Source organism: Geotrypetes seraphini, chromosome 16 (genome assembly GCF_902459505.1).
Source record: "Geotrypetes seraphini chromosome 16, aGeoSer1.1, whole genome shotgun sequence".
In the NCBI taxonomy this organism is placed as follows: domain Eukaryota; kingdom Metazoa; phylum Chordata; class Amphibia; order Gymnophiona; family Dermophiidae; genus Geotrypetes; species Geotrypetes seraphini.
In genome coordinates this window covers 47,322,784-47,346,316 of record NC_047099.1, presented here as the reverse complement: position 1 = coordinate 47,346,316, position 23,533 = coordinate 47,322,784, and the positions used below count along the sequence as shown (strand labels likewise).

Below are 23,533 nucleotides of genomic sequence, written 5' to 3'. Positions count from 1 at the left end.
GACCCTGTCCGGTCCCAGGAACGACATCGGTCTTCCTCACCCGGTACCGCCTCGGTGCGCTCAGGCAAATCTCTCTCAAAGACCCGCCATGCCGAGCCCTCCACGCCGATGTCCAAACGTACGCACCCGACGTTAGGGACCCAGACTTTTGGGAAGACTCCCCTCACGGTACCGAAGAGGACGCTTCGTCAACCGACGAAGAACCCTCCATGACCGACACCGCCTCCAAACCAGAGCAATCCTCAGGACACCTCAGTGGACTCTAGCCAACCAATGGTCACAGACCACCGATCCTCTTTCTCATCCCATCTCTGTGACATCGTCTCTTCGGCAATCTCTTCAATGGTGGTTGAACTCCTCCAATCTTTCCAGGGGTCTACTCTTTCATCTACCCTCTCACTCCATGATCATAACCACAGATGCCTCCCCCTATGCATGGGGCGCTCACCTGGGAGATCTTCGCACCCAGGGACTCTGGACCCCTCAGGAGCGTCAACATCACATCAACTTCCTCGAACTCAGGGCCATGTTCTATGCTCTCAAGGCCTTCCAGCACCTTCTCTACCCTCAGGTTCTTCTCCTGTGCACAGACAACCAAGTCGCCATGTACTACATAAACAAGCAAGGCGGCACCGGATCTCCCCTCCTCTGTCAGGAGGCCATCCGCATCTGGACCTGGGCCACAGCCCACAGTCTCTTCCTCAAGGCTGTCTATATCCAGGGCGAACAGAACTCCCTGGCCGACAATCTCAGCCGCATCCTTCAACCTCACGAGTGGACCCTGGATCCTCCCACACTCCACTCCATCTTTGCTCTCTGGGGCACTCCTCAGGTGGACCTCTTTGCAGCTCCTCACAACCATCAGCTGCCCCAGTTCTGTTCCAGACTCTTCTCTCCTCATCGTCTGGCCCCGGATGCATTCCTGCTCGACTGGATGGATCGGTTCCTCTATGCCTTTCCTCCCCTACCTCTGATGTTGCGGACGCTCTTCAAACTCCGCAGGGACAGAGCCACCATGATCCTCATCGCCCCTCGGTGGCCTCGCCAACACTGGTTCTCCCTCCTGCTTCAGCTCAACTCCAGGGAGCCCATTGTTTCCTACTCTACTTACACAGCAGCATCAGTCTCTACTACATCCCAATCTGTCCTCGCTCCACCTGACAGCTTGGTTTCTCTCGGGCTGACCTCTCCAGAGAATCTGTCTCAGCCTGTCCGTCGTATTTTGGATGCTTCCAGGAAATCGGCCACCCTCCAATGTTACCATCAGAAGTGGACCCGGTTCTCCTCTTGGTGTCTCCTTCATCATCACAATCCCACCTCACTGGCGGTGGAAACTGTACTGGACTATTTGCTCTCTCTCTCTCCGACGCTGGCCTCAATTCGACCTCAATCAGAGTCCACCTCAGTGCCATCACTGCGTTTCATGAGCCTATCCTCGGAAAACCTCTTACGGCTCATCCCCTGGTTTCCCGGTTCATGAGAGGCCTCTTCAATGTCAAACCACCTCTGAAGCCTCCTCCAGTCGTCTGGGACCTGAATGTGGTTCTATCAGCCCTCATGAAACCTCCATTTGAGCCTCTTGCCACAACTTCACTCAAATTTCTTACGTGGAAGGTGCTTTTCCTCATTGTCATCACCTCTGCCAGGAGGGTTAGTGAGCTGCATCCACTGGTTGCCGACCCACCTTTCACTGTTTTTCACCATGACAAGGTGGTTTTGCGTACCCATCCTAAATTTCTGCCTAAGGTGGTCTCGGACTTCCACCTCAACCAGTCCATTGTATTGCCTGTTTTCTTCCCTAAGCCCCATTCCCATCCTGGGGAACAGGCGTTACACTCGCTGGATTGTAAGCGTGCCCTTGCATACTACCTTGATCGTACCAGGGCTCACCGCTCGTCTCCTCAGCTCTTTCTGACCTTCGATCCTAACCGTCTAGGTCGTCCTGTCTCTAAACGGACGCTTTCCAACTGGCTTGCTGCCTGTATTGCGTTCTGTTATGCTCGGGCCGGTCTCTCACTGGAAGGTGCTGTCACGGCCCACAGGGTCAGAGCTATGGCTGCTTCTGTGGCTTTCCTCCATTCCACACCCATCGAGGAAATCTGCAAGGCTGCCACTTGGTCCTCAGTTCACACGTTCACTACTCACTACTGTCTGGATGCCTTCTCCAGACGGGATGGACTCTTCGGCCAATCTGTGTTACAAAATTTATTTTCCTAATGGCCAACCATCCCTCCTCCCTCTCTGTTAGCTTGGAGGTTACCCATACGTTAAGAATATGCTGCCTGCTTGTCCTGGGATAAAGCACAGTTACTTACCGTAACAGGTGTTATCCAGGGACAGCAGGCAGATATTCTTACGTCCCACCCTCCTCCCCGGGTTGGCTTCTTAGCTGGCTTATCTTAACTGGGGACCACGCACTCCTCCGTCGGGCGGGAAGGCACTCGCGCATGCGCGGTGCGGCCAACTAGAACTTTCTAGTTAAAAAGGTCCGTACCGGGGCTCCGTCGGTGACGTCACCCATACGTTAAGAATATCTGCCTGCTGTCCCTGGATAACACCTGTTACGGTAAGTAACTGTGCTTTTTGGTAATGGACTTTGACAGTATCGCTGGATATAAGATAACTCCCATCCATTTTTGAACCTATGGTTTTTCAAACAATGTATGGGAGGTGTAGTGATGATTGAATGTAATCTGTTATCTTCCATGGGTGGCAGTAGGATTCACACTGGGCACCATTTTTCCGTTAAATTACAAGTTTATTCATATTTTAACAATCTTTTGATCGATTTTGAATACAAGAGTAGATCTTTGTTACATAATGAGGAGTTCTGCACTTGGACAATGGTTTCACTGGTCCTTTGTTTCAGGACACCACCTCTTGTTACCTCAGATGGCTGAGCAATTGCATTGGCTCGGTGAAAGTGCCTAGTTTTCCTTGTCTGCAGTTGCTTGATCTTTTTCCCCCTTCTCCTGCTTTTCCTGGCACCACAAATGTTAGTTACAGTGAATAAGGTTTTCTTCTGGGCCTTCCCTCCTACATGTCATATTGCGCCCCTTTTCATGAGTAAATGCTGCCATTGACCCCTGCTCAGCCTGGTTCTGCCCCCTCCTATTTTGTAGCATGCTACCATCTTCTTTTCGGCATGTTCAATGTATTGTGCTGACTTGTCATTTTTCTTCCCCGTTTGCACAGCTGGCATATGGCCAGGATGGGCAGTTTAAAGGATTCGCTATAGTGGAATACGAATCGGCAGAGATAGCAGAAATAGTTCAGGAGGAGACAGATGGGCTTCGGCTGGGTGGAAATCATATCCGGGTCTCCTTCTGCGCTCCTGGACCCCCAGGGCGGAGCATGCTGGCAGCCCTGATAGCAGCAGAGGCAACAGTAAGTCTATGGTTTTTGTTTTTAACACCAGAGCCTGCACAATTCTATACGAAGATTTTTCTGTAGACTTACCAGGGAAAGGCAGGTGACATCATCCGACAGAGCCTTGAAGGTTGGATGATGTTACCTCAGTGTGGCTACATTTCTCTGTTGTGTACAGAGAATCGGGTTATTCACAAGGCAGGTGTCTTTTATCCATAGACTTTGATTGCTTCTTAAGAGAAACTCTACCAGCACAAATTTCTCTCTGTTTCTATGTGAATATTTGTGTTGTAAGTCATTGTAGCTGAGCTGTTATTAACAATTCTAGTTTCTCTGGCTTTTTTTTTTTTTAAGGCACTCAATCGGGGGAAAGGTCTCCTCCCGGAGCCCAATGTCCTTCAGTTCCTGAACACACTTGGATCTTCTGCTGCTTCCTTGCAGCTTCTGCTGAACCCACTACTCCATGGGGCGGTAGGAGGGAAACAAGGTGAGGCTAGCTATAAACTTGATCAAAGAGCGAATGCTAGGTACATCACCTTGCTGATTTTGGTCTGTATCCAGGATCCGCGAGGTTTTAGGACTGAGGGTCGCTAAGCAGGGGGAGAGAGGGGCCTCTTGCACCACAACTCAATGCAAGATGTTGCTAAGGTTTTACAACCAGTGTTTGAAGGCCCCTGGCATAGAGGGTAGTAGTCCAGTACCTGTGGTCCAGCACTTAACCCTCTATTGCCCCAGGTACCATAGTTAGATTGCGAGTCTACCAGGACAGACAAGGAGAGTGCCTGATTACTATTCAGTATAAACAACCCTGAAGTTAAAAGGGGATAGATTCTTTACAAATGTAAGGCAGTTCTTCATCCAGAGAGTAGTAGAAATCTGGAATGCTCTTCCAGAGGGAAAGCACCCTCCAGGGATTCAAGACAAGGTTAGACAAGTTCCTGTTGAACCGGAACGTACGTAGGTAAGGCTAGACTCAATCAAGGCACTGGTCTTTGACCTAAGGGCTGCCACGTGAGTGGACTGCTGGGCACGATGGACCACTGGTCTGACCCAGCAGCAGCAATTCTTATGTTATAAACTTCCCACACCCGACCGATTGGCCAGCATCTCTCCTTTATCTTCCTTCCCACTGTGGTCCAGCATCTTTTTCTCTCTTCCAACACCACTAAGCAGTGACAGCTTTTAGTGTTTGTTTTTTTTTAATCTGACCAGTGAATTGTGCCACCTGTCCTATTTCAGGCTGCAGAGGGAAGGCTTAAATTGCTGCTGCTGTGGTTGGAGTGGGTAGGGAAGGGGGGATGAGAGATGCTGGATGTGGCAGGGTGGTAGAGATGGTAACTTTCAAATGAGCCAGGATCCCTATAGTCTGGGGAACATTTGAGTCCTGAATCCCTACGCTGGAAACTCATCAAAAGAGGGGATTTTTAACTGAGCTCTATCAGATGCCTAAACATTGTTTTATTCTTTTGGGATCTTGCCAGACTTGGAAACAGGATACTGGGCTTGACGGACCTTTTGGTCTGTCCCACTATGGCAATCCTTTATGTTCTTTGCTGATAGTTGTGTGATTTGAATTTCTTTTCCTCTTTTCCCTTTAGCGGGCATCCTTGGAGCGGCTCCCATGCTGCCGCTTCTGACCAATCCAGTGCTTTCCACAGCTTTGCTCCAGCTGGCCTTACAGGGCCAGAATCAAACACAGCAGGTACAAGGCCACCTATTTTTTTAATAGTTTTTTTGCTTCTGGCTGTCTTGGAAGAAGTCTAAATGCCGTTTCTTGCAAAATGAAAGTCCCAATGTGCTCTTCCATCTGACCCAGCTAATGCTGGGAGAACTGTGGGTCTAATAGCGATCCAGCTGCGAGAGGCAGTATTGGGAGTCCAGTTCTTGCCCGATCCATCAATTAGCCCTCACAGTAGAAAGAAAAAGTCCCAGTGGTATGCTCTCAAATTCATAGTTTTCAAAACACTTCCTAGAATCCTCTTTGAGGGGGCTGAGTTGAAATGAGCCTGTTCAAGCCTTCAGTTTATCATGCAGTCATGTCTTCTGAGGTGAGGGTCCCCAATTCTCTGGGAGGAGATGAGAGAGAACCCCCATTTAGGAATGAAAAATAGAGGACTTTGGACTTTGAAAGAAAAAGTCCCATTGAGATTCATTTTGGTTAGATTGAGGTGGTGGGGCAGAATTTTGGCTTTTAAATACTTGAAGTCTCGTGTTGTGGTGGGATGTTTAATTTCATATAGATGATTATCCCAGGACAAGCAGGCAGCATATTCACCGACGGAGCCCCGGTACGGACCTTTTTAACTAGAAAGTTCTAGTTGGCCGCACCGCGCATGCACGAGTGCCTTCCCGCCCAACGGAGGAGTGCGTGGTCCCCAGTTTCTTCGTTTCCGCGGAGCGAAGAAGTTGCATGTTTTTCAACGGCCGTTGAAATCATTAGTTTGCCTTTCCGCTCGCGTATTTTTTCCGAATTTCTTCCTTTTTTCCCTTTGGATTACTTTATTTTTCCTTAAAAAAAAAAAATCGTCGAGTTTTCTTTATTTTTTCGAGCCGGCCCCGTCGGGGCCTGTTGTCACCATACAGGCCTCCGGCTTTGATTTTGCGGAGGCCGTGTTTCCCTTCATGCCCCCTCAACCGGGTTTTAAGAAGTGCCAGCGGTGTGCATGCCCGATCTCTCTCACAGACCCGCACAATTGGTGCCTCCAGTGCCTGGGTCCAGAGCATCGGGCTGACACCTGCACCCGCTGTGCTACGCTTAAAAAGCGCACTTTGAAAAATAGGCAGATCCAGCAAAATATTTTGTTTGGTACCGGATCTGCCATGGAACCTGCCGCGACGTCGACGGCACCCCAAAAGTCGGCACCGACGACGTCGACACCACCGGACCCTTCCTCAGCCAACTAGAACTTTCTAGTTAAAAAGGTCCGTACCGGGGCTCTGTCGGTGACGTCACCCATACGTTAAGAATATCTGCCTGCTGTCCCTGGATAACACCTGTTACGGTAAGTAACTGTGCTTAACAGTTCCCATAATAAAAGGTTGAATTCTGTGATGGCTTTTTTTTTTTTTTTTTTAATAGACTCATTTTGGTAAAAAAAAAAAAATTATTGGGATTTATTAACTGCCTTTATGAAGATTTACCCGAGGCAGTGTAAAGCAACTACAATTTAATTTAAAACTTACAATTTTGTGTACAGCATAACAGTAGTCAAAAGACCAAATATAAACATCAATACAATGAATGAGGTAAAGTCAAAATCAGTAAATTCAAACTTATTAATAGGACTACTATGAAACAGCTTCAAAAACAGCACTGAAATTCAAATGAGAGAGAGATATTATACTTATGAAGCATCTAATAAGCCCGAATCAGAACCATCAAATAACAGAGATATGACGCTAGTGCTTTTCTATAATACAGCTTTTCCTATAGCTGAGGGGGGACAAGATGGGTGGTACAGAGTGCCTTGGGATAAACAGATAGGAGCTAAATTTCTTATGCTTTTGATGTGATCTGTGCCAGAATGCATTGTCTGGGGGCTCCCTGTTAACTGCAGGGCCAATATTGAACCAAGAGAACCAGGCCATCCTTTCTGTGAGTCTTAGTGTGCTGGGCAGTATGTGGCAGGGTCTCTCTCTCAATGCCCTGATGAGGATGCAAATTTGGCAGTGCTGGTGTATAGTATGACAGTTTTCACAGTGTCCAATTTTTAATAGGAGTCCAGGTTGGTGAAATGATTTGCCCAAAGTAAGAGCTGATCTCTGACCTTGCAGCTATTGAGTTTTTGGATCATTGCGTCATAGATTGAGAGTTGTAGTTGTGATTCTGCCGACGTAGCAGAGGGATAGTGTGATTGGCGAGAGGAGGGGTTTTTCTGTTCCCTCAGGTGCTGAAACAGTCTTCACAGAAAATAAAGGGTTCTCCTCCAACCCCCTCAGATTTCATGAACCCATGGCACTCATTTTGGCTTTTGCCTATAAATAAGCTGAACTGCATTTCTCTAAAAGGCTTCTTCCATGAGACCACCACCTCCTTTTCCATGCTCCCATCTGTCTAGGGCTGGTTAATAGGAGAGCGGTTCATAGTAGATAGGCCACCTCCCCAAGGAATGGCAGCCAAAACGGAACCCAAGTCTTTTCTTCAAATCTAATGTCCTGGATTCTGTGTCAGAGGTGCCCTTTGCTTGTCTACTCCTCTTTCGGCTGAGCTTCCAGGCCTCTAACGTGTCTTGTTTTTCATTAGACACCTGGGATTATGGCAGATACTCTGGGGTCCCTGCAGCAGAGTGCATTGGGACTGCCTAATCCACCTGCCCCACCGTCCAGGAAAAAGATGATGGCAGATCCTCCTTCTGGTAAAAGCTGACGATCGTCAAATTTTATTTATTGATTCTATTTGTTATCCGCTTAAAAGGCCTACGCAGCTTACAAATTGACAAACTTCAAAATACGTATCACTTTTCATCCTATTATCAATGTCTATACACCCAATCCTAACAACATGTCTTGTCATAATTCCTTAGAAAATATATATATATATATTTACTAATATTAACTACCACTCATGAAGTCTTGTATGAAAAAATGAGTTTTCAACAGTTTTCTAAAGTGCACCATATCTTTGCACAGGCGTATTGATGTAATTTGCTCATAAACATCCAATCTTGCAGCAAGTCACTTAACACCTTATTCCTCTATACTGAGAATGTAAAGCACTATGGTTAACAAAGTGAGATGTTGGGTCCATTCAGTAGAAGCATTCTCTCAGTACAAAAATAGTTTCAGGGTGTATTCAGTGGTAAGCCACAAGGAGCTTAAGTGCCATGGTGATGGAATTTGAATTTGCATCTGAAGATTTCACAGCACAGTGACAGGCTAATCTCTTCCTTTTGGCTTTGCCCAGGCTTAGGTCTGGTTTGGAGCATATCTGCAATAAATAGGCATATAGGAAATTTTGCATGCAGCAGGTATCCTGAAAACTGGACTGGGTTGAGAATTGCTGGCCCTGACAGATGATGCAGTGTTCAGTGTCGGTATATTAATCTTGGCGTATAACTCATGCGTTGTTAGCCCAGTTTCTCTCCTTTTTTTTTCCCCCCCTTAAATTGTACTCTGTCTGTATTAGTTCTTTCTGCATATGTTTATAATACATTTGTGTTTCCTTTGCCCCCAGTCGGCTGTCTGCCCTCAGACACTGGAGGACATTTGCAGTCCTACCTGGGCCAGCTGAGCAGAGAGCGGGAGAGCCCCGTGATGGGGGCATCAGCGTCTCATGTCCTTTCTTCACCTGTCTCCCAGCCAGCACTGCAGGGCTTGCCCTCATCCGTTCTGGGGTCTTTGATCAGCGGATTGCAGAAGCAAAAGAGAGATGATAGTGTGTCCACCTTATCAGCGGTGAGCAGCTCTTATCTCAAACCTGATTGGCGGGGGAGGGGGTAGTTGTCCTGATAATGTTCTGCTGAATGAGGCATGATAGGACAAATGCACTGCTGTGGTATCAGAGCTTTTAATGAGAGGTTTGGGTGGGGATCTCCTGCCTTTCCACCTCAAGGCATATGGTGTGCGTGTTTGTGGGGGACGGTTCCCATTACCTTTATTCTTGTCTCTGTGTTGCAGGCGTCTCTGTTGGGGAACCCACCTCGGGACTTCAAGATCCCCCATGGTCCTCCACTGAACGTGCATGGCTTCCGTTCCTCTGTGAGCGCAACAAGTTCCAGGATGGACCCTGGGTGGCAGAAATCAGATGGATACTGTACTGAAAGGGGTAAGAGGATTTTATTATGACACTCTCGTGAGGAGCTGCATGTAGTGATGAAGACTTAGACGCTTAGAGGCAGAGCCCTTGAGGCCTCTGGTGTATGATGAGGAGCAATAGTATTTCAGAAATAAAGCAACATCACACAGGTATTACGGAGAGAGATGGGCAGTGATAGGAATTAATAGGAAAGCATTATTTTTCCCAAATTGAAAGCAGTTCTCTTAATGTTGTAAAATAAGGCCAATGGAAATTATTCTGTCGGGAAACCATTTTAATCTGTGTACTTTTTTCACCCTTATAACTCTTGCTCTAGAGTCGAGCTGGTCTGACTCTGCTCTTTTAAATGGCTTTCCACAGGTGGTCCCAGTAAGTCAACACTTTATAAACAGAAACTTGGAGAACAAGGCAGCAGTAGCTCACGGCTCCCACCATCTTCACTCTCAGACCCCTCCCTCACCCCTCCAGGGTACCACACAGATAGCTACTCATTCGACTACCAGCAGGTATGGTGGAGGATGGAGATCATGGATGCTGCCCAGCTCTTTGTGAATCATGTTTTGTGCAGCGGAAGGGAGGGACTGATAGAGGGTGGTGAAGAAGCTGAATGGCAAGGTAGATGGTTAAGTTTGACAGTTTTGGAACGGTTTTCTTCCTCCTTGGCGGCAGGGCATCATTTTCTTATCCTCTGTGAAGGGAGAACATCCAGATGTGCTAGCTTCGTGCCTTGGCTGTTCTCCATCTTTCTGTACAAATGCATCCCTCTTGCAGGCACTGACTCTGTGTTCATTTCCCAGGAATTGAGTCCTCGCATGGAATTGAGTCCTCGTATGTACTCGCAGTCCAGAGAACGTGCATCTTCTGCACTGGGGGGCTTTGGATACACTAGGCACAAGGTAAATAGTTTTAGCACAGAAAAGCAGTAAAATTATTTGCTGAGCTGTGACTAGCACTGGGTTATTTTCCCTTCTAAAATATTGTGCTGGTGTCTGAGATAACTGCTTTTAGCCCAGGAGGGCCTGGAATTCATGAGCAGTGTTAATCAGGCTGGTTGCAGGTTTATATCCTTTTGGGGGGCTCTGTATCATCACACTTTGAGAATTGTACTGGGGTTGATCTAGAGATCCCCTGCCTCGCATATCAGACAATGATCTTCAGAGAAGAACAGCCAGGAAGAGAAGAGGGTGATAGAATAAAGAGAATTGTATGTTGTACAAGCACAAACGTACATACTTATCCTCTGTGGGAACAAGTTGCAGGTAGCTCTGCACACATCCAGTGACATGGCTACGTTTTGAAACTTGGTTCAGTCGGCTCACTTTGCATCTAGGTGGAATGGATGCATTAGTTAAGAGCTGCACCATTTGGACCGACCATTAATCTGCATGTCGCAGGGCTCCTGTGCCCCTCTTCAAACACACACACTTCTTTAGCACTCTCCAGACCAGTAGAGGTTAACTTTACGAATGGGTATATATCTAATCATGACCAGCAGGTGGAGACTGAAAACAAAACTTTGGGACAGTATATCCTAGTCCCTCCTCTCTATTTCCCTCAGTCTTCTTTCAGTCTCCAGCAGGTGTTGAGTGATCTGTACCCATCTCCCTTGGTAGGGCTGTTGGAATTTGTTTAAGGGGTTTATTGTCCCTGTTTTTAGCCGGACGGAGCTTGGACGGACTCTGTTTGGGGGTTCGTCCGACCTCGGGGGTGTCAAACCCGGCGGGTCACGAGCGGGGTCCCTCCCCCCACTTCCTCCACCTCCCCACATTTTTTTAGAGGAGCCTCAGCAATAAGCCTTGCCCCCTAAATCAAGCAAGACTATTGCTTTGAGAGCCTGTGGAGTCTGTTCTGTAAAAAAAAAAAAAAAAAAAAAATCCTGAGGTAGTGCTGGTCTGGAGGGTTGTATCCCTTTAAGAAAACTGTATTTTACTGTATTTTTTCAACTAACCGGCACTTTTTTACAGCTAGGTCGCGTATGGAGCAATGAGCACTTCTAAAGGGAAAAAGTGCTCATTGTGCTCCAGACGCGAGGCACTCGCGGCCGGCCTGTGCAAGCGGTGTTCAGGCCGGTGCGGTGGAGGAGCTCCGTCGGCAGCGGCTGCAGGCGCCCAGAGCTCCCCGCCGATGGTGCCTCGCGAGTCGGCAGGGAACGGTGGAGAAGCCCGGTCTTCTCCGTCCGCCCACGGAGGGATTCCCCGAGCCGCCGACGGTCGGGTTTTTGAGGATTCCCTCTCAGCTGATATTTTGACAGCTGATGCCGGCTTGCCTGTTTTAGCGGCTGAGACTTTTCAGGTCTCTCAGCCGCTGCAGGCTGTGGAGGGAGCTGTTTTGGCGGGAAAGACGCCATCTTCTCTGTCTGGCCCCTCCATTTTGTCTTCCACCTCAGGTGACCTTCCCCCTGTTTTGACTATGCAGGGGCAAGGTTCTGCTGGGTCCCCTGCTGTGGCAGGGAGTCCCTTGGGACCCTCGGGGGGGGTTTTCTCCTGAATTTTTCTTTTCTTTATGCAGAGCCTATTTTCAGGCGGCTGGGGGTCCCGGTTGCGCCCAGGGGGTCTCGGGGGGTGGTTTTTCCTCCGCGCTTCCTGCGGCTTTGCCTCTTTCGTCTGGCGTGACGTCCCCTCCGCCGCCTCCCTTGTCCAAGCGTCCGCGGGTGTCGTGGGACGAGACTTTGTGGTCGGAGGAACGGGTCGGTCTGGAGGAGGACCTGGACCCTTCTGAGGAATTCCAGGACTCTCTGGAGGGGACGGAAGCTGGCGGCGGGTTGTCGGATTTCCCGTTCTCCAGTGACGAGGCGTCTGTGGTGCGTCTTTTTCAGAAAGATGAGCTGCCTGACCTTATTCAGCAGGTTTCTTCGGTCTTGCGTTTTGAGGACGCGCCGCCGGAGACGCCGCGTGTGGGGGACCCCCTGTTGCGGGGGATCCGTACCGTTTCCCGCTCTTTTCCTATGCATCAGGATATTCGGGATATTATCCTGGAGCAGTGGAAAACGCCGGAGACGCCGTTTCGGCTGGCGCGCAGCATGGCTCGCCTGTATCCCATTCCTGAAGGGGATCGGGCTACGTTAGCTTCGCCGGTCGTGGATGCGGTGGTCTCGGCAATTTCCAAGCGGCATACCGTGCCTGTTGAGGGCGGTTCTGCCTTGCGAGATCCTGAGGAGCGCAAATTGGAGGGCCTCCTTAAGCAAAATTTTCAGGTCTCTGGCTTTGGGGTCCAGGCGGCTATTTGTGGGGGACTGGTCGCTCGCGCCGTGTTTCGGTGGGCGGAGCGGGTCTTGGATCGAGAGTCTGACGACTGGTCTCTGGTGGATCAGGAGGTTGCGAAGATTGAGATGGCGGCCTCATTCCTCTCAGATGCTCTCTATGACTTGGTGCGGATCTCGGCTAAGTCTATGGCTTTTGGCGTGGCCGCAAGGCGTGTGTTGTGGCTGCGCGCTTGGGCGGCGGATGCTGCGTCCAAAGCTAAGCTTACTAAATTTCCCTTTCGGGGGTCGTTTTTGTTTGGAGAGGACTTGGATAAGTTGATTCAGACTCTGTCGGACTCGAAAGTTCCCCGTCTGCCGGAGGACCGTGCCCGCCCGGCGTCTCGGGGGGGTGCGGCCCGGGGGCGTTTGCGGGATTTTCGCAAGTATCGCCCTGGGCGTGGGGCTGCTTCTTTCCAGTCTCCGGGATTTTCCCGGGGTCGGTTCTTCCAGCGTATGCAGCCCTTTCGGGGGGCCCGTCGGGGGGCAGGGAATCCCTCCGCCGGTTCCCCCGCTTCCCGTCCTGCACAATGACGCCTTGCCGGCGCCCCCTTTGGTTCCGGTGGGGGCCCGGCTGCGCGAATTTTTCCCCAAATGGGCCGAGATCACGTCCGATCAGTGGGTCCTGGAGGTGGTGCGGGACGGTTATGCCCTGGAGTTCGCCCGCTCTCTACCGGATTTTTTCCTCGCTTCTCCATGTCAGACTCCGGGGAAGACGCAGGCTTTTCGCCAGACCCTTCAGCGCTTGCTAGATCTCAGGGCAGTTGTTCCGGTGCCCCCTCCGGAGTGGGGCACGGGCAGGTACTCCATTTACTTTGTGGTGCCCAAGAAGGAGGGGACTTTTCGGCCCATCCTCGATTTGAAAGGGGTCAACAGGGCTCTCAAGATTCCCTCTTTCCGTATGGAAACTCTGCGGTCGGTCATTCTGGCGGTTCAGCCGGGGGAGTTTCTCACTTCTCTCGATCTGACGGAGGCCTACTTGCATGTTCCCATTCGGGCCTCTCATCAGCGTTTCCTGCGCTTTGCGATCTTGGGTCGGCACTTTCAGTTCTGTGCGCTTCCCTTTGGGCTGGCCACGGCTCCTCGGACGTTCACCAAGGTGATGGTGGTCGTCGCGGCAGCCTTGCGGTCGGAGGGCATCCTGGTACACCCCTACCTGGACGACTGGTTAATTCGGGCAAAGTCGTTGCAGGAAAGCTCCCGGGTTACTGCTCGGGTGGTGGAGTTTCTCCGGTCGCTGGGCTGGGTGGTCAACCTTTCCAAGAGTCGGTTGGTCCCGGCTCAGCGTCTGGAGTACCTAGGGGTGCTGTTCGACACCTCCTTGGGGAAGGTCTTCCTCCCAGAGGGCCGGGTGAGCAAATTGCAATCTCAGATTCGCCTGCTTTTGGCGTCCCGGTGTCCTCGGGCGCGAGATTTCCTCCAGGTCTTGGGGTCGATGGCGGCGTCCCTGGACGTGGTGAGGTGGGCGCGGGCCCACATGCGTCCTCTCCAGTATGCTCTGCTCCGGAGGTGGTCTCCCCAGAGGCACGGGATGGATGTTCCGGTTCCCCTGCGAGGCTTGGCGCGCTGCAGTCTGCGTTGGTGGCTCCAGACCCCTCACCTAGTTCAGGGGGTGGGTCTGGATCTCCCGCAGTGGACGGTGCTCCTGACGGATGCGAGTCTCCTGGGTTGGGGGGCTCAGTGTTTGGGTCACTCAGCTCAGGGCACCTGGTCCGCGGAGGAGGCCGCCTGGTCGATCAACGTGTTGGAGACCAGAGCGGTCCGTCTGGCGCTGTTGGCTTTCCACTCCCTGTTGCGGGGCAAGTCGGTCAGAGTGCTGTCGGACAATGCCACGGCGGTGGCTTATGTCAATCGTCAGGGGGGCACCAAGAGCACTCAGGTGGCGCAGGAGGCGGCTCTGCTCATGGTTTGGGCGGAATCCCATCTGCTGGACCTCTCGGCCTCTCACATAGCCGGAGTAGAAAACGTTCAGGCAGACTTCCTCAGTCGTCACTTCCTAGATCCAGGAGAGTGGTGTCTCGGCGCCGAGGCGTTTCAGTTGATAGTGCAGGCTTGGGGGCAGCCCCTGATGGACCTGATGGCCACGGGTGGCAACGCCAAAGTGCCCCGCTTCTTCAGTCGTCGCAGGGACGGTCTGGCCGAGGGTCTGGATGCTCTGGTCCAGCAGTGGCCACCGGAGGGGCTGTTGTATGTATTCCCTCCTTGGCCGCTGGTGGGCAGAGTGCTTCTTCGCATTGTTTACCATCCGGGTTTGGTGGTGCTGGTGGCGCCGGATTGGCCTCGCCGTCCGTGGTATGCGGATCTGGTGAGGCACCTGGTAGCGGATCCTCTTCCTCTGCCTCTCTCGGACGACCTGCTGATGCAGGGTCCCATTCCCATGTTCGACCCGTCTCCCTTCTGTCTTACGGCGTGGCTCTTGAAAGGGGTCGCCTTAGCAAGAAGGGATATTCAGACAAGGTGATCTCTACACTGTTGGGGTCCCGGAGGCTTTCTACCTCTCGGGCTTATGTGCGGGTTTGGCGTCTCTTTGAGGAATGGTGTCGGGCGCGGGGAGTGACCTCTTTTCGCGCTTCTCTGCCTAACATTCTGGAGTTCTTGCAGGATGGGCTGGATAGAGGCCTGGCTTGGTCTTCTCTCCGGGTTCATCTTGCGGCCCTGTCGGCTTTTCGAGGGTTGGTGTCAGGTCAGCGTTTATCGGCTCTTCCTGATGTGATTAGGTTTTTGCGGGCGGCCAAGTTGCTTAGGCCTCCCCTACGGCCCTCGGTTCCCTCTTGGGATCTTAATCTGGTTCTTTCTGTATTGGTGCGTCCGCCTTTCGAGCCGTTGGACGACTGTTCCTTGAAGGACCTTACTTTGAAGGCGGTCTTTTTGGTGGCCATTACTTCTGCTAGGCGTGTTTCTGAGCTGCAGGCTTTCTCTTGTAGGACTCCCTTCTTGGAGTTTTCTAGGGAGCGGGTCGTCTTGCGGCCTGTTCCTTCCTTTCTGCCTAAGGTTGTTTCTCCTTTTCATGTCAATCAATCGGTGGTTCTCCCGGTCTTGGGTGGTCGGGAGGGCTCTTCTGAGCAACGGCAGCTGCGCAAGTTGGATGTCGGTCGGGTCCTTCGCTCTTATGTGCAGCGGACCCAGGAATTCCGGAAGTCCGATCGTCTCTTTGTCCTCCTGGCGGGTCCTCGTCGGGGAGCTGGCGCTTCTAAGGCTACTATTGCGCGCTGGATCAAGGAGACGATTGCTTCCGCTTATCTTCTGAAACAGCAGCCTGTTCCGGAGTTTCTCAAGGCTCATTCCACTCGGGGTCAGGCGGCTTCTTGGGCTGAGTCGTCGCTCGTGCCTCCTGTGGATATTTGTAAGGCTGCGGTTTGGTCCTCCTTGCATTCCTTTGTTCGTCATTATCGGGTTGATGTGCAGGCGCGTCGGGACGCGGTGTTCGGTGAGCGTGTACTGGTATCGGCCCTTCGGGGGTCCCGCCCGTGAGAGGGACTGCTTTGGTACGTCCCATTCGTAAAGTTAACCTCTACTGGTCTGGAGAGTGCTAAAGAAGGAGAAATTAGGTTCTTACCTGCTAATTTACTTTCTTTTAGCTTCTCCAGACCAGTAGAGGTCCCCACCCTGTCTGTTGTTGTTGTTGTTGGGGCTGTTGCGCGGGCAGTTTTTGGTTTTTTGCTGCGGGTTCTAGTATTTTTCTAGGGCCGGGGAGAATTGAAGAACAGCGGCTGTGGCTCGGCTGGCTTAGCTGGCGAGCTGTGGGGACATTCTTCCTTCGGGAATTTCTCCTCTGCATTTTCCAACAGCATTTTGGGTTTGTTATTTGTTACTCCTTTCGGAGTATTGTTTTTTCTCTCTGTTGTTTTCCAGTTCTTGGTTCTGCTTGGCTATTCGGCAGACTGAGGGAAATAGAGAGGAGGGGCTAGGATATACTGTCCCAAAGTTTTGTTTTCAGTCTCCACCTGCTGGTCATGATTAGATATATACCCATTCGTAAAGTTAACCTCTACTGGTCTGGAGAAGCTAAAAGAAAGTAAATTAGCAGGTAAGAACCTAATTTCTCCTTTCTGAACACTCGTGAGAAATATTTGCGTTTCACTGTGTCTCATTGAACTTGACCTCTGCTCTTGTTTCAAGGTTTACTCATAGCTGTGGGAAATGATTGTGAGCCAAGAATTTGCAGATCCTAGCCATTGCTTTTTAGCTGAAGATGCTAGTCTTAAGATATTAGGAATATCTGATTTGCATATTTGCTAAAGTTTTGAAAACAAGTGTACAAGACTTTCATCTCAATACTGATAAATGCTGTCCAAGGGAGAGAAATTGTCCTGCTTTTGCTTTGAACTATGTTGATGCAATAGTTCAAGGTTTGTTTACATTCACAGCATCAAACCTTGGTGTGTGAGTCTAAAGAAACAGTTGAGCATTGAGCTTGATTTGTCAGAACTGTCCCATTGGTTACTTGCCCTTACTTTGTCATCTTCCTGCTTCAGATCCCTCCTTCCTCCTCACCCTCTTCCTCCTCCTCTTCTGGGTTCAGCGAACGCAGCAGTGCAGTATCATCTGCAGGGTCATACTTTTCCAGCTCCCCGTCATCTTACTTCACAAGTGGCTTACCGTCAGGACTGCAGCAGAGTCACCTCAACAAAGTAAGTTCATGCTGCTCAGGAAAGGTTCAATTCTTCCAAAAAGTTGTTTGCATTTAGTGTCCTCAGCTTGGGCATGTTTGGATTTGACTACTTGCCTTCTGAAACCTGAGCTCAAGGGGGTTGGGTTAGGTACAGTAGGTATTTCCCTGCCCTAGAGAGCACACACTATATATAGCTTCCAAAGTGTGCCTGGTGCATATAGTGGGAGCTTAGGAGCATGAAATCTGTAGAAAAGAAAAATCGGTGGCAAGAAGTCATGAAATGGAAAGGGGAGAAAGAGAGTCAAAGGCAGTGGACAAAGTGTAGCCAAGGGACAGCTAGAGGCTTTGAACAGAGGCCTGTCTAATTCAGATGTCGCACTAGATTATTTGAAAGCTGGTAGGGGTCAGGCTGTTGGATTAGCCCTGGAAGACTTACATGTACAGGGCTGTGCTAGGAACAGGGTTGAGGAAATATGAAAGACTGGGGCAGTAGGTGACAAAGGTAAGCCGCTGTGTCCTGGGTATGGGAATCTGAACCAGACTGCTCTGTACTTGCCCTGTTCCCTGTTAATATTGAGTGAAAAAAGATGGGAAAACTGATCTTCTCTCCCAGTTCTCAAGGGCTGCCAGGTTTATAGGAGATCCCTGTGAATATGCATGAAGGATATTTGTGTGCATATCTAATCAGAACATCCTGAAAATCTGACAGTAAAGCTCCTCAAGGATTCAGAGAAGAAACAGCAAAACAGTCTGTTAATATAAGGGTGACTGAGAGCTGCCTCGATCGTGGTGTTTGAAGTTTAAATGTCTCTCTTTTTTTATGGTCCAGGCTTTGCGGGCAACTCCCAGTAGTTCCGGAGCCAGCATGCTGGGTCTAGGACACTCCAGTCCTTCCAGTGCCCTGCTGAAGGTGAGTTACCTGGCATGATCCCTTTATGTCCCTGAGATGATGTCATGTCTAGTATCTTCCCTGGCATATGGTTCACCACCTCCCTTCCTTGTCTCACGTGAAATGTTTGAGGAAGAGAATGCCACCCTGTATGTCACAGGAAGAAAGCCTTAAGCCATTTAGTTAAATTTAGGCGCTCTAATCAGGCAACTTCTTCATTATCCCTCCAGACTGGCACAGAAATGGATGGGTTTATGTTCCTCTGCCAGCAGATGGAGACAGAGATATTTTGGCTGTAATTGGGCTGTGCAGGCCCAAGTACAATCAGTCTGTTCTCAGTCTCCAGCAGGTGGAGGTGGTAAGTAAGCCTGTTCAGTCTTTCTCTGGTTTAGTGTAGGGCTGTTCGATTTGTTTAGTGGCCTTTTTGTCCCTGTTGTGGGTGCTGGATTGAGCTTGGGGGACCCTTTTGGGGGTCTGTCCCAACATTGGTGGTGCCACACTCGACTGGTCGAGTCCCTCCCCCACCATTTCCCCCACCTCCCCAAAATTTTTACCTTAGAGGTGCCTCAACTGTAAGCCTTGCCACTAATATTCAGGCAAGGCGTATAGTTTTGAGAGCCAGTGGGGTTTGCTCACTTTAAATTAAAGCTGTATTGAAAAAAAAAAAATCCTGAGGCAGTGCCGGTCTGAAGGGAAGTCTCTAATTGACTTTAATTGATTTTAATTGCTAACTGGCACTTTGTTTTGTTTTCTAGCAGTTTTTGCCATGAGCACTTTTAAGAAACTTAAGTGCTCATTGTGCTCCGGGCATGTGGTTGATGCGGTCGGCGTGTGCACGATAATGCACTGGCTGCCGTGAAGGGGAATCCTAATCGGCTTTGGGTGCCAGCGAGCAGGGTTCCCCTTAGCGCATGCACCGCTCGTTGGCTGCAGGCAGTGGGGAAGCCCTTGCTGCCCACACAGGGATTTTCCCAGCTGCCAACAGTCAGGGAAATAAGGTTTCCCTTACCGCTGCTGCTGGCTTGTCTGCTTTATCGGCTGGGTCTGTTCAGGCCTCTTTGCTGCTGCAGGCCTTGGAGGAGTGTTTTTCGGTGGGCTTTTCGTTGGTTTTGGCAGGAAACTGCCGTTTCAGGTGACCTTTCTCCTGAGACAGGACCAGGTCTGCAATGTGTCTTCTGCTTTGGCAGCGAGTCCTTCTTTGGTTGCCCTGATTTTGTTTTAGCCGTGTACAAGGTTTACTTACAGGCAGCTGGGGGTCCTGTTTCTTCTTCAGGGGTCTCTGGTTTATCGGGAGAGAGGGGGCTTTTGCCTTCTACCTTTTTAAAACATGTGTTGTTTGAGAAGGTTGTAATTTATGTTTTTTCATTTGGATGTTCTATTGTATGCTGCATAGAATTGCAGGATATGCGGAATATAAATGTTTAAAATAAATACCTCCGTTTAGTCCCCCGTCTTTGTCCAAGTGACCACAGGTCTCATGAGACAAGGATTTTTTATCTGCAGACACGTTTTCGCCTGATGAGGAGATCCTCTCGGGGGGATGGATGATGTGGACATTTATTTATTCATTCAATTTTCTATATCGTTCTCCCAGGAGAGCTCAGAATGGTTTACATGAGATTATTCAGGTACTCAAGCATTTTTCCCTGTCTGTCCTGTTGGGCTCACAATCTATCTAATGTATAAGAACATAAGAAGCGCCTTCACTGGATCAGACCTTAGGTCCATCTAGTCCGGCGACCCGCACACGCGGAGGCCAATGCTAGGTGCTCCCTGATGAAGACCTTGATTACCCGTATCCCTCAATGTGATTTGCAAGAAGGTATGCATCCAACTTGCGCTTGAATCCCAAAATGGTAGCCTCCGTCACAACCTCCTCCGGGAGGGGTTATTGCAGTGACCCAACAGATTATTATGTTCCTCCAAAGTCTGGGGTTCGAAGTCAACTTTCTAAAATCCCAGCTGACCCCATCTCAGTCTCTCCAATTCATTGGGACCACTCTAGACACTGTCCAGCTCAGAGTGTTTCTATCTCCACCACGACGGGATACCCTTATTTGCCTTTGCAATCAAGTGTCTCATCTCACATCAATTTCAGCAAGACAAATGATGGTTCTGCTTGATCACATGGCTTCTACAGTTCATGTGGCACCTTTTGCCAGACTTCACCTTCACATACCTCAGTGGACCCTGGCATCTCAGTGGCAACAAGCTACTGACCCGCTTTCTCAACAAATTTCAGTAACTCCTTTGTTGAAGCAGTCTCTCCACTGGTGGATGCTCTCTTCCAATCTTTCCAGAGGTTTGCTGTTCCACAATCTCCCTCATCAGAAGGTTCTCACAACAGACTCGTCAACCTATGCATGGGGAGCCCATTTCGATGGACTCTGTACCCAAGGTCATTGGACTCCTGCGGACCGTCTTTGTCACATCAATCTGTTGGAACTCGGAGCGATTTTCAATGCTCTCAAAGCTTTTCAACACCTTCTTCACGACAACGTAGTCCTTGTCCGGATGGACAACCAAGTCACCATGTACTGTGTCAACAAACAGGGAGGTATGGGATCTCACTCCCTTTGTCAAGAAGCTCTGAAGCTGTGGGATTGGGCAATCCATCAGAACATCTTACTCAGAGCTGCATATATTCAAGGTCAGCACAACTGTCTGGCGGACAAATTGAGTCGTCTTCTGCAACCTCATAAATGGACACTCAATTCCTCGCCTCTACGTCAGGTGTTTGCTCAATGGGAGACTCCTCAGATAGACCTCTTTGCGTCTCCCCTCAACAACAAGCTGCCTCAGTTCTGCTCTCGAATATACTCTCCCCAATGTTTCGAGGCAGATACTTTTCTCCTAGATTGGACGGGTCAGTTTCTCTATGCCTTCCTTCCATTCCCTCTGATTTTCAAGACTCTTGTCAAACTCAAGACAGAACATGCCACCATGATTCTGATAGCTCCTCGGTGGCCCAGACAACCATGGTACTCCCTTCTACTTCAATTCAGCACCAGGGAGCCTCTGCTTCTAATCCAGTGTTTCTCAACTCGGTCCTGTCAGGTTTTCAGGATATCCACCTTGAAGTTGCATAAACTTGATTTGCATACACTGCCTCCATTCTATGCAAATTTCTTTCATGCATGTTCATTGTGGATATTTTGAAAACCTGACAAGACGGAGTTGAGAAACACTAATAAATATCCAACAGTGTTTTCCTGTCCATTTTGGATTATTAGTTGCTCTTCTCCTTCTGGGATTGAAGTTGCTGCAGTTCTTAGTTCTGCTTAGCTGTTCGTCAGACTGATTGCCCACATATACTACAGCCAAAAATCAATGTCTCGCTTTCCACCTGTTGGCAGAGGAACGTAAACCCATCCGTTTCTGTGCCGGATTAGCATGTAAGAACCTAATTTCTCCTTAACCCTCTTCTCCCTTTGTCTCCAGCCAAACTTACTATATGTATATATCATGATTGAATTTTAAAATGGAAGTGTAAATGTGTGTTTTCTTTTATTTCTCTTACCAGACTCCAATTGGAGGCCAGAAGCGTGGCTTCTCGCACCTCATCCCTTCCCCGGAGCCCAGCCCTGAGGGTGGTTACGTAGGACAGCATTCCCAAGGCCTGGGTGGGCACTATGCTGACTCATACCTGAAGCGCAAGAGAATTTTTTAGGCATGCCCTTATGATTGGGGGGAGGGCGCAGGGGGAGGAAGAAGGGGTGCCAGACTTTAGAAAAGTCAAGCCTGCTGGTCGGTTTTGGGATTTTAAGGGAGCTTGTCCACTGTAATCACTCAAGTACAAGTGAGACCCACATATAGGTGCTAACTTTAAGTCACTACAGATTGGACTTATCTGCTTAAGTACAAGCTGTGTTTAGTCCCCAGCTTCTTACAAAAAAGCATGCTGCCTTGACAGTCTTGCTAACTTGTGGCTCAGAGAACAGGTTTTATCAATCTGGGGGTCTCATTGGTACGGTCTGAAATGATTTCATTAGACAAGCATGTGAAGCATTGTCCCAAAACACTTTTAATACCTAAACTGAGGTGGAAAGGAGGTGAGATGTTGACACAACCCAAAACGTTGCCTTGGAGAAAGAGTGATTTTAATCTGCCAGCAGAGCAGACAGGGCTGAAAGTTGCCTGTACACGTCAGTTTGTTTGTTTGTTTTTTATTTTGTTTTCATCTTTTGTTAGGAAAAGGACACATGTTTTTGTTGTCTCCTTCCCCAGAGGTGTGAGTCTTCAGACTTCCTCCTGAGAAGCTGTGCTGAGAGCGTAAAACCCAGCTCAGGCTACTTCCCCATCCTAATACATAGCTCTGACCCTGAAATAATTATTATTTTTTTTTATATATATATATTTTCTACTCATTGCTGGATTTGTTTCCTGCTTCTCTTGAATCCTTTTGGATTTTTAAAAACTTTTTTAAATTATTAGTTAAGACATTTAGTTATATTGTAAATGTTTCTGTGAAATCTGATAGGCTTCAGTAACTCTTGAATTTTTTTTCCTTTTTCGTGTCCTGGCCTTTTTTTTTTTTTTTGTGGGGTTTGAAAGTGTTCCCTTGCTCTAACTGCATTTGAGGCAAATCTTTTCTGGTTTGCTAGGAGAGGGTTGACTTTTTATTATTTGTATTTTATGTTCCTGTGTACAGAAAATTATACTCAGGCTTTGCCTACCCCAGTTACTGGACCCTATTTTGCTGTCATTGATATACATGGTCCGATAGCAATGGCAGTTTCTGGTGCTTTTGCTATGCTGCCTTTTTCATGCCCCCAATTTTATTTTTTTGAGTGAGCAGGTCTTCTTTCCTCCCGCCCTCTTGGGGAAACCTAAACAGCACCTTGTGTGTAGACAAAAATAACTAGAATTTAGTTAAGCTTGGGAAGAAGGTGTGGCATCGGTAACAACTTTTCACAACCTCTCTCCAGCAGCTTCCTGCCCTCCCTTGTTAAGCAGGAGAGTGGGTGACATTTAAAATAATAATTAAAAAAACAAACAAACAACTAGCTGGGTTTGTTTTTAAGGGGAAGGAGTTGGATAATTGCTGATTCACCAAGTCCTCTAACGTGGATAGACGCTCCCTCGTTTCCTCCGTGAGAAATTGAGGATGAAGAGGAAGGTGAAACTTGGGCTCAGCTTCTAGGAAAAAATGTCGGCGCTCTGTTTTCAGTTCCTTTTCTCATTTTGTGTGACCAGCTGAACTGTTGCCCTTCTTCTTCCCCCAGGTGTTAAGATTGGCATGGAACTTAAGCTGGTATGTAAAGGTTGGAGGCCCAGACATGGCAAATACTCCATGCATCTGCCCCTAAATGTTTGGTGCCACTAGAAGTGTATAAATCCTACTCCTGAGAGGGAAGATATTTGTAATGTGTGATTTTCCATCTATGCTGAGATCTCAAATTAAAAAAATAAATTCCATAGCTAGGCACAATCTTATTTTTTTCTGTACTCTTTGTGTAGGGGGAGGTACCCCTTTAGTTTTATAGATATATATATATACATACTTTCTCCAACCTTTTACATTCATTATTTTTCTTTAACATTTTCTGTATTTTTAAAAATTTTTAAAGATTTCTTTCCAAATGGAAGCTTGACTTCAGGGTAAACCAATGTCAGGTCTTAGATGTTTACATCTTGGACTGAAATAAACATCACTGCTTTTAAAAAAAA

At 48.9% G+C, this 23,533-nt stretch overlaps 1 protein-coding gene across 1 annotated transcript in view; it reads left to right on the top strand.

Moving 5' to 3' along the window:
• The window catches only part of RAVER1 (ribonucleoprotein, PTB binding 1), a 35,858-nt gene extending 12,564 nt beyond the window's left edge, over positions 1 to 23,294 (top strand). Inside the window, exons 4-14 of the mRNA XM_033924505.1 lie at positions 3,196 to 3,387; positions 3,724 to 3,856; positions 4,968 to 5,071; positions 7,613 to 7,724; positions 8,543 to 8,763; positions 8,986 to 9,133; positions 9,485 to 9,630; positions 9,922 to 10,020; positions 16,838 to 16,993; positions 17,804 to 17,884; positions 21,387 to 23,294. Of these exons, the coding sequence (XP_033780396.1) occupies positions 3,196 to 3,387; positions 3,724 to 3,856; positions 4,968 to 5,071; positions 7,613 to 7,724; positions 8,543 to 8,763; positions 8,986 to 9,133; positions 9,485 to 9,630; positions 9,922 to 10,020; positions 16,838 to 16,993; positions 17,804 to 17,884; positions 21,387 to 21,533 (1,539 nt within the window). The 3' untranslated portion in view covers positions 21,534 to 23,294. The remainder of the gene's footprint in view (positions 1 to 3,195; positions 3,388 to 3,723; positions 3,857 to 4,967; positions 5,072 to 7,612; positions 7,725 to 8,542; positions 8,764 to 8,985; positions 9,134 to 9,484; positions 9,631 to 9,921; positions 10,021 to 16,837; positions 16,994 to 17,803; positions 17,885 to 21,386) is intronic.
• The last annotated feature ends 239 nt before the right edge of the window (positions 23,295 to 23,533 follow it).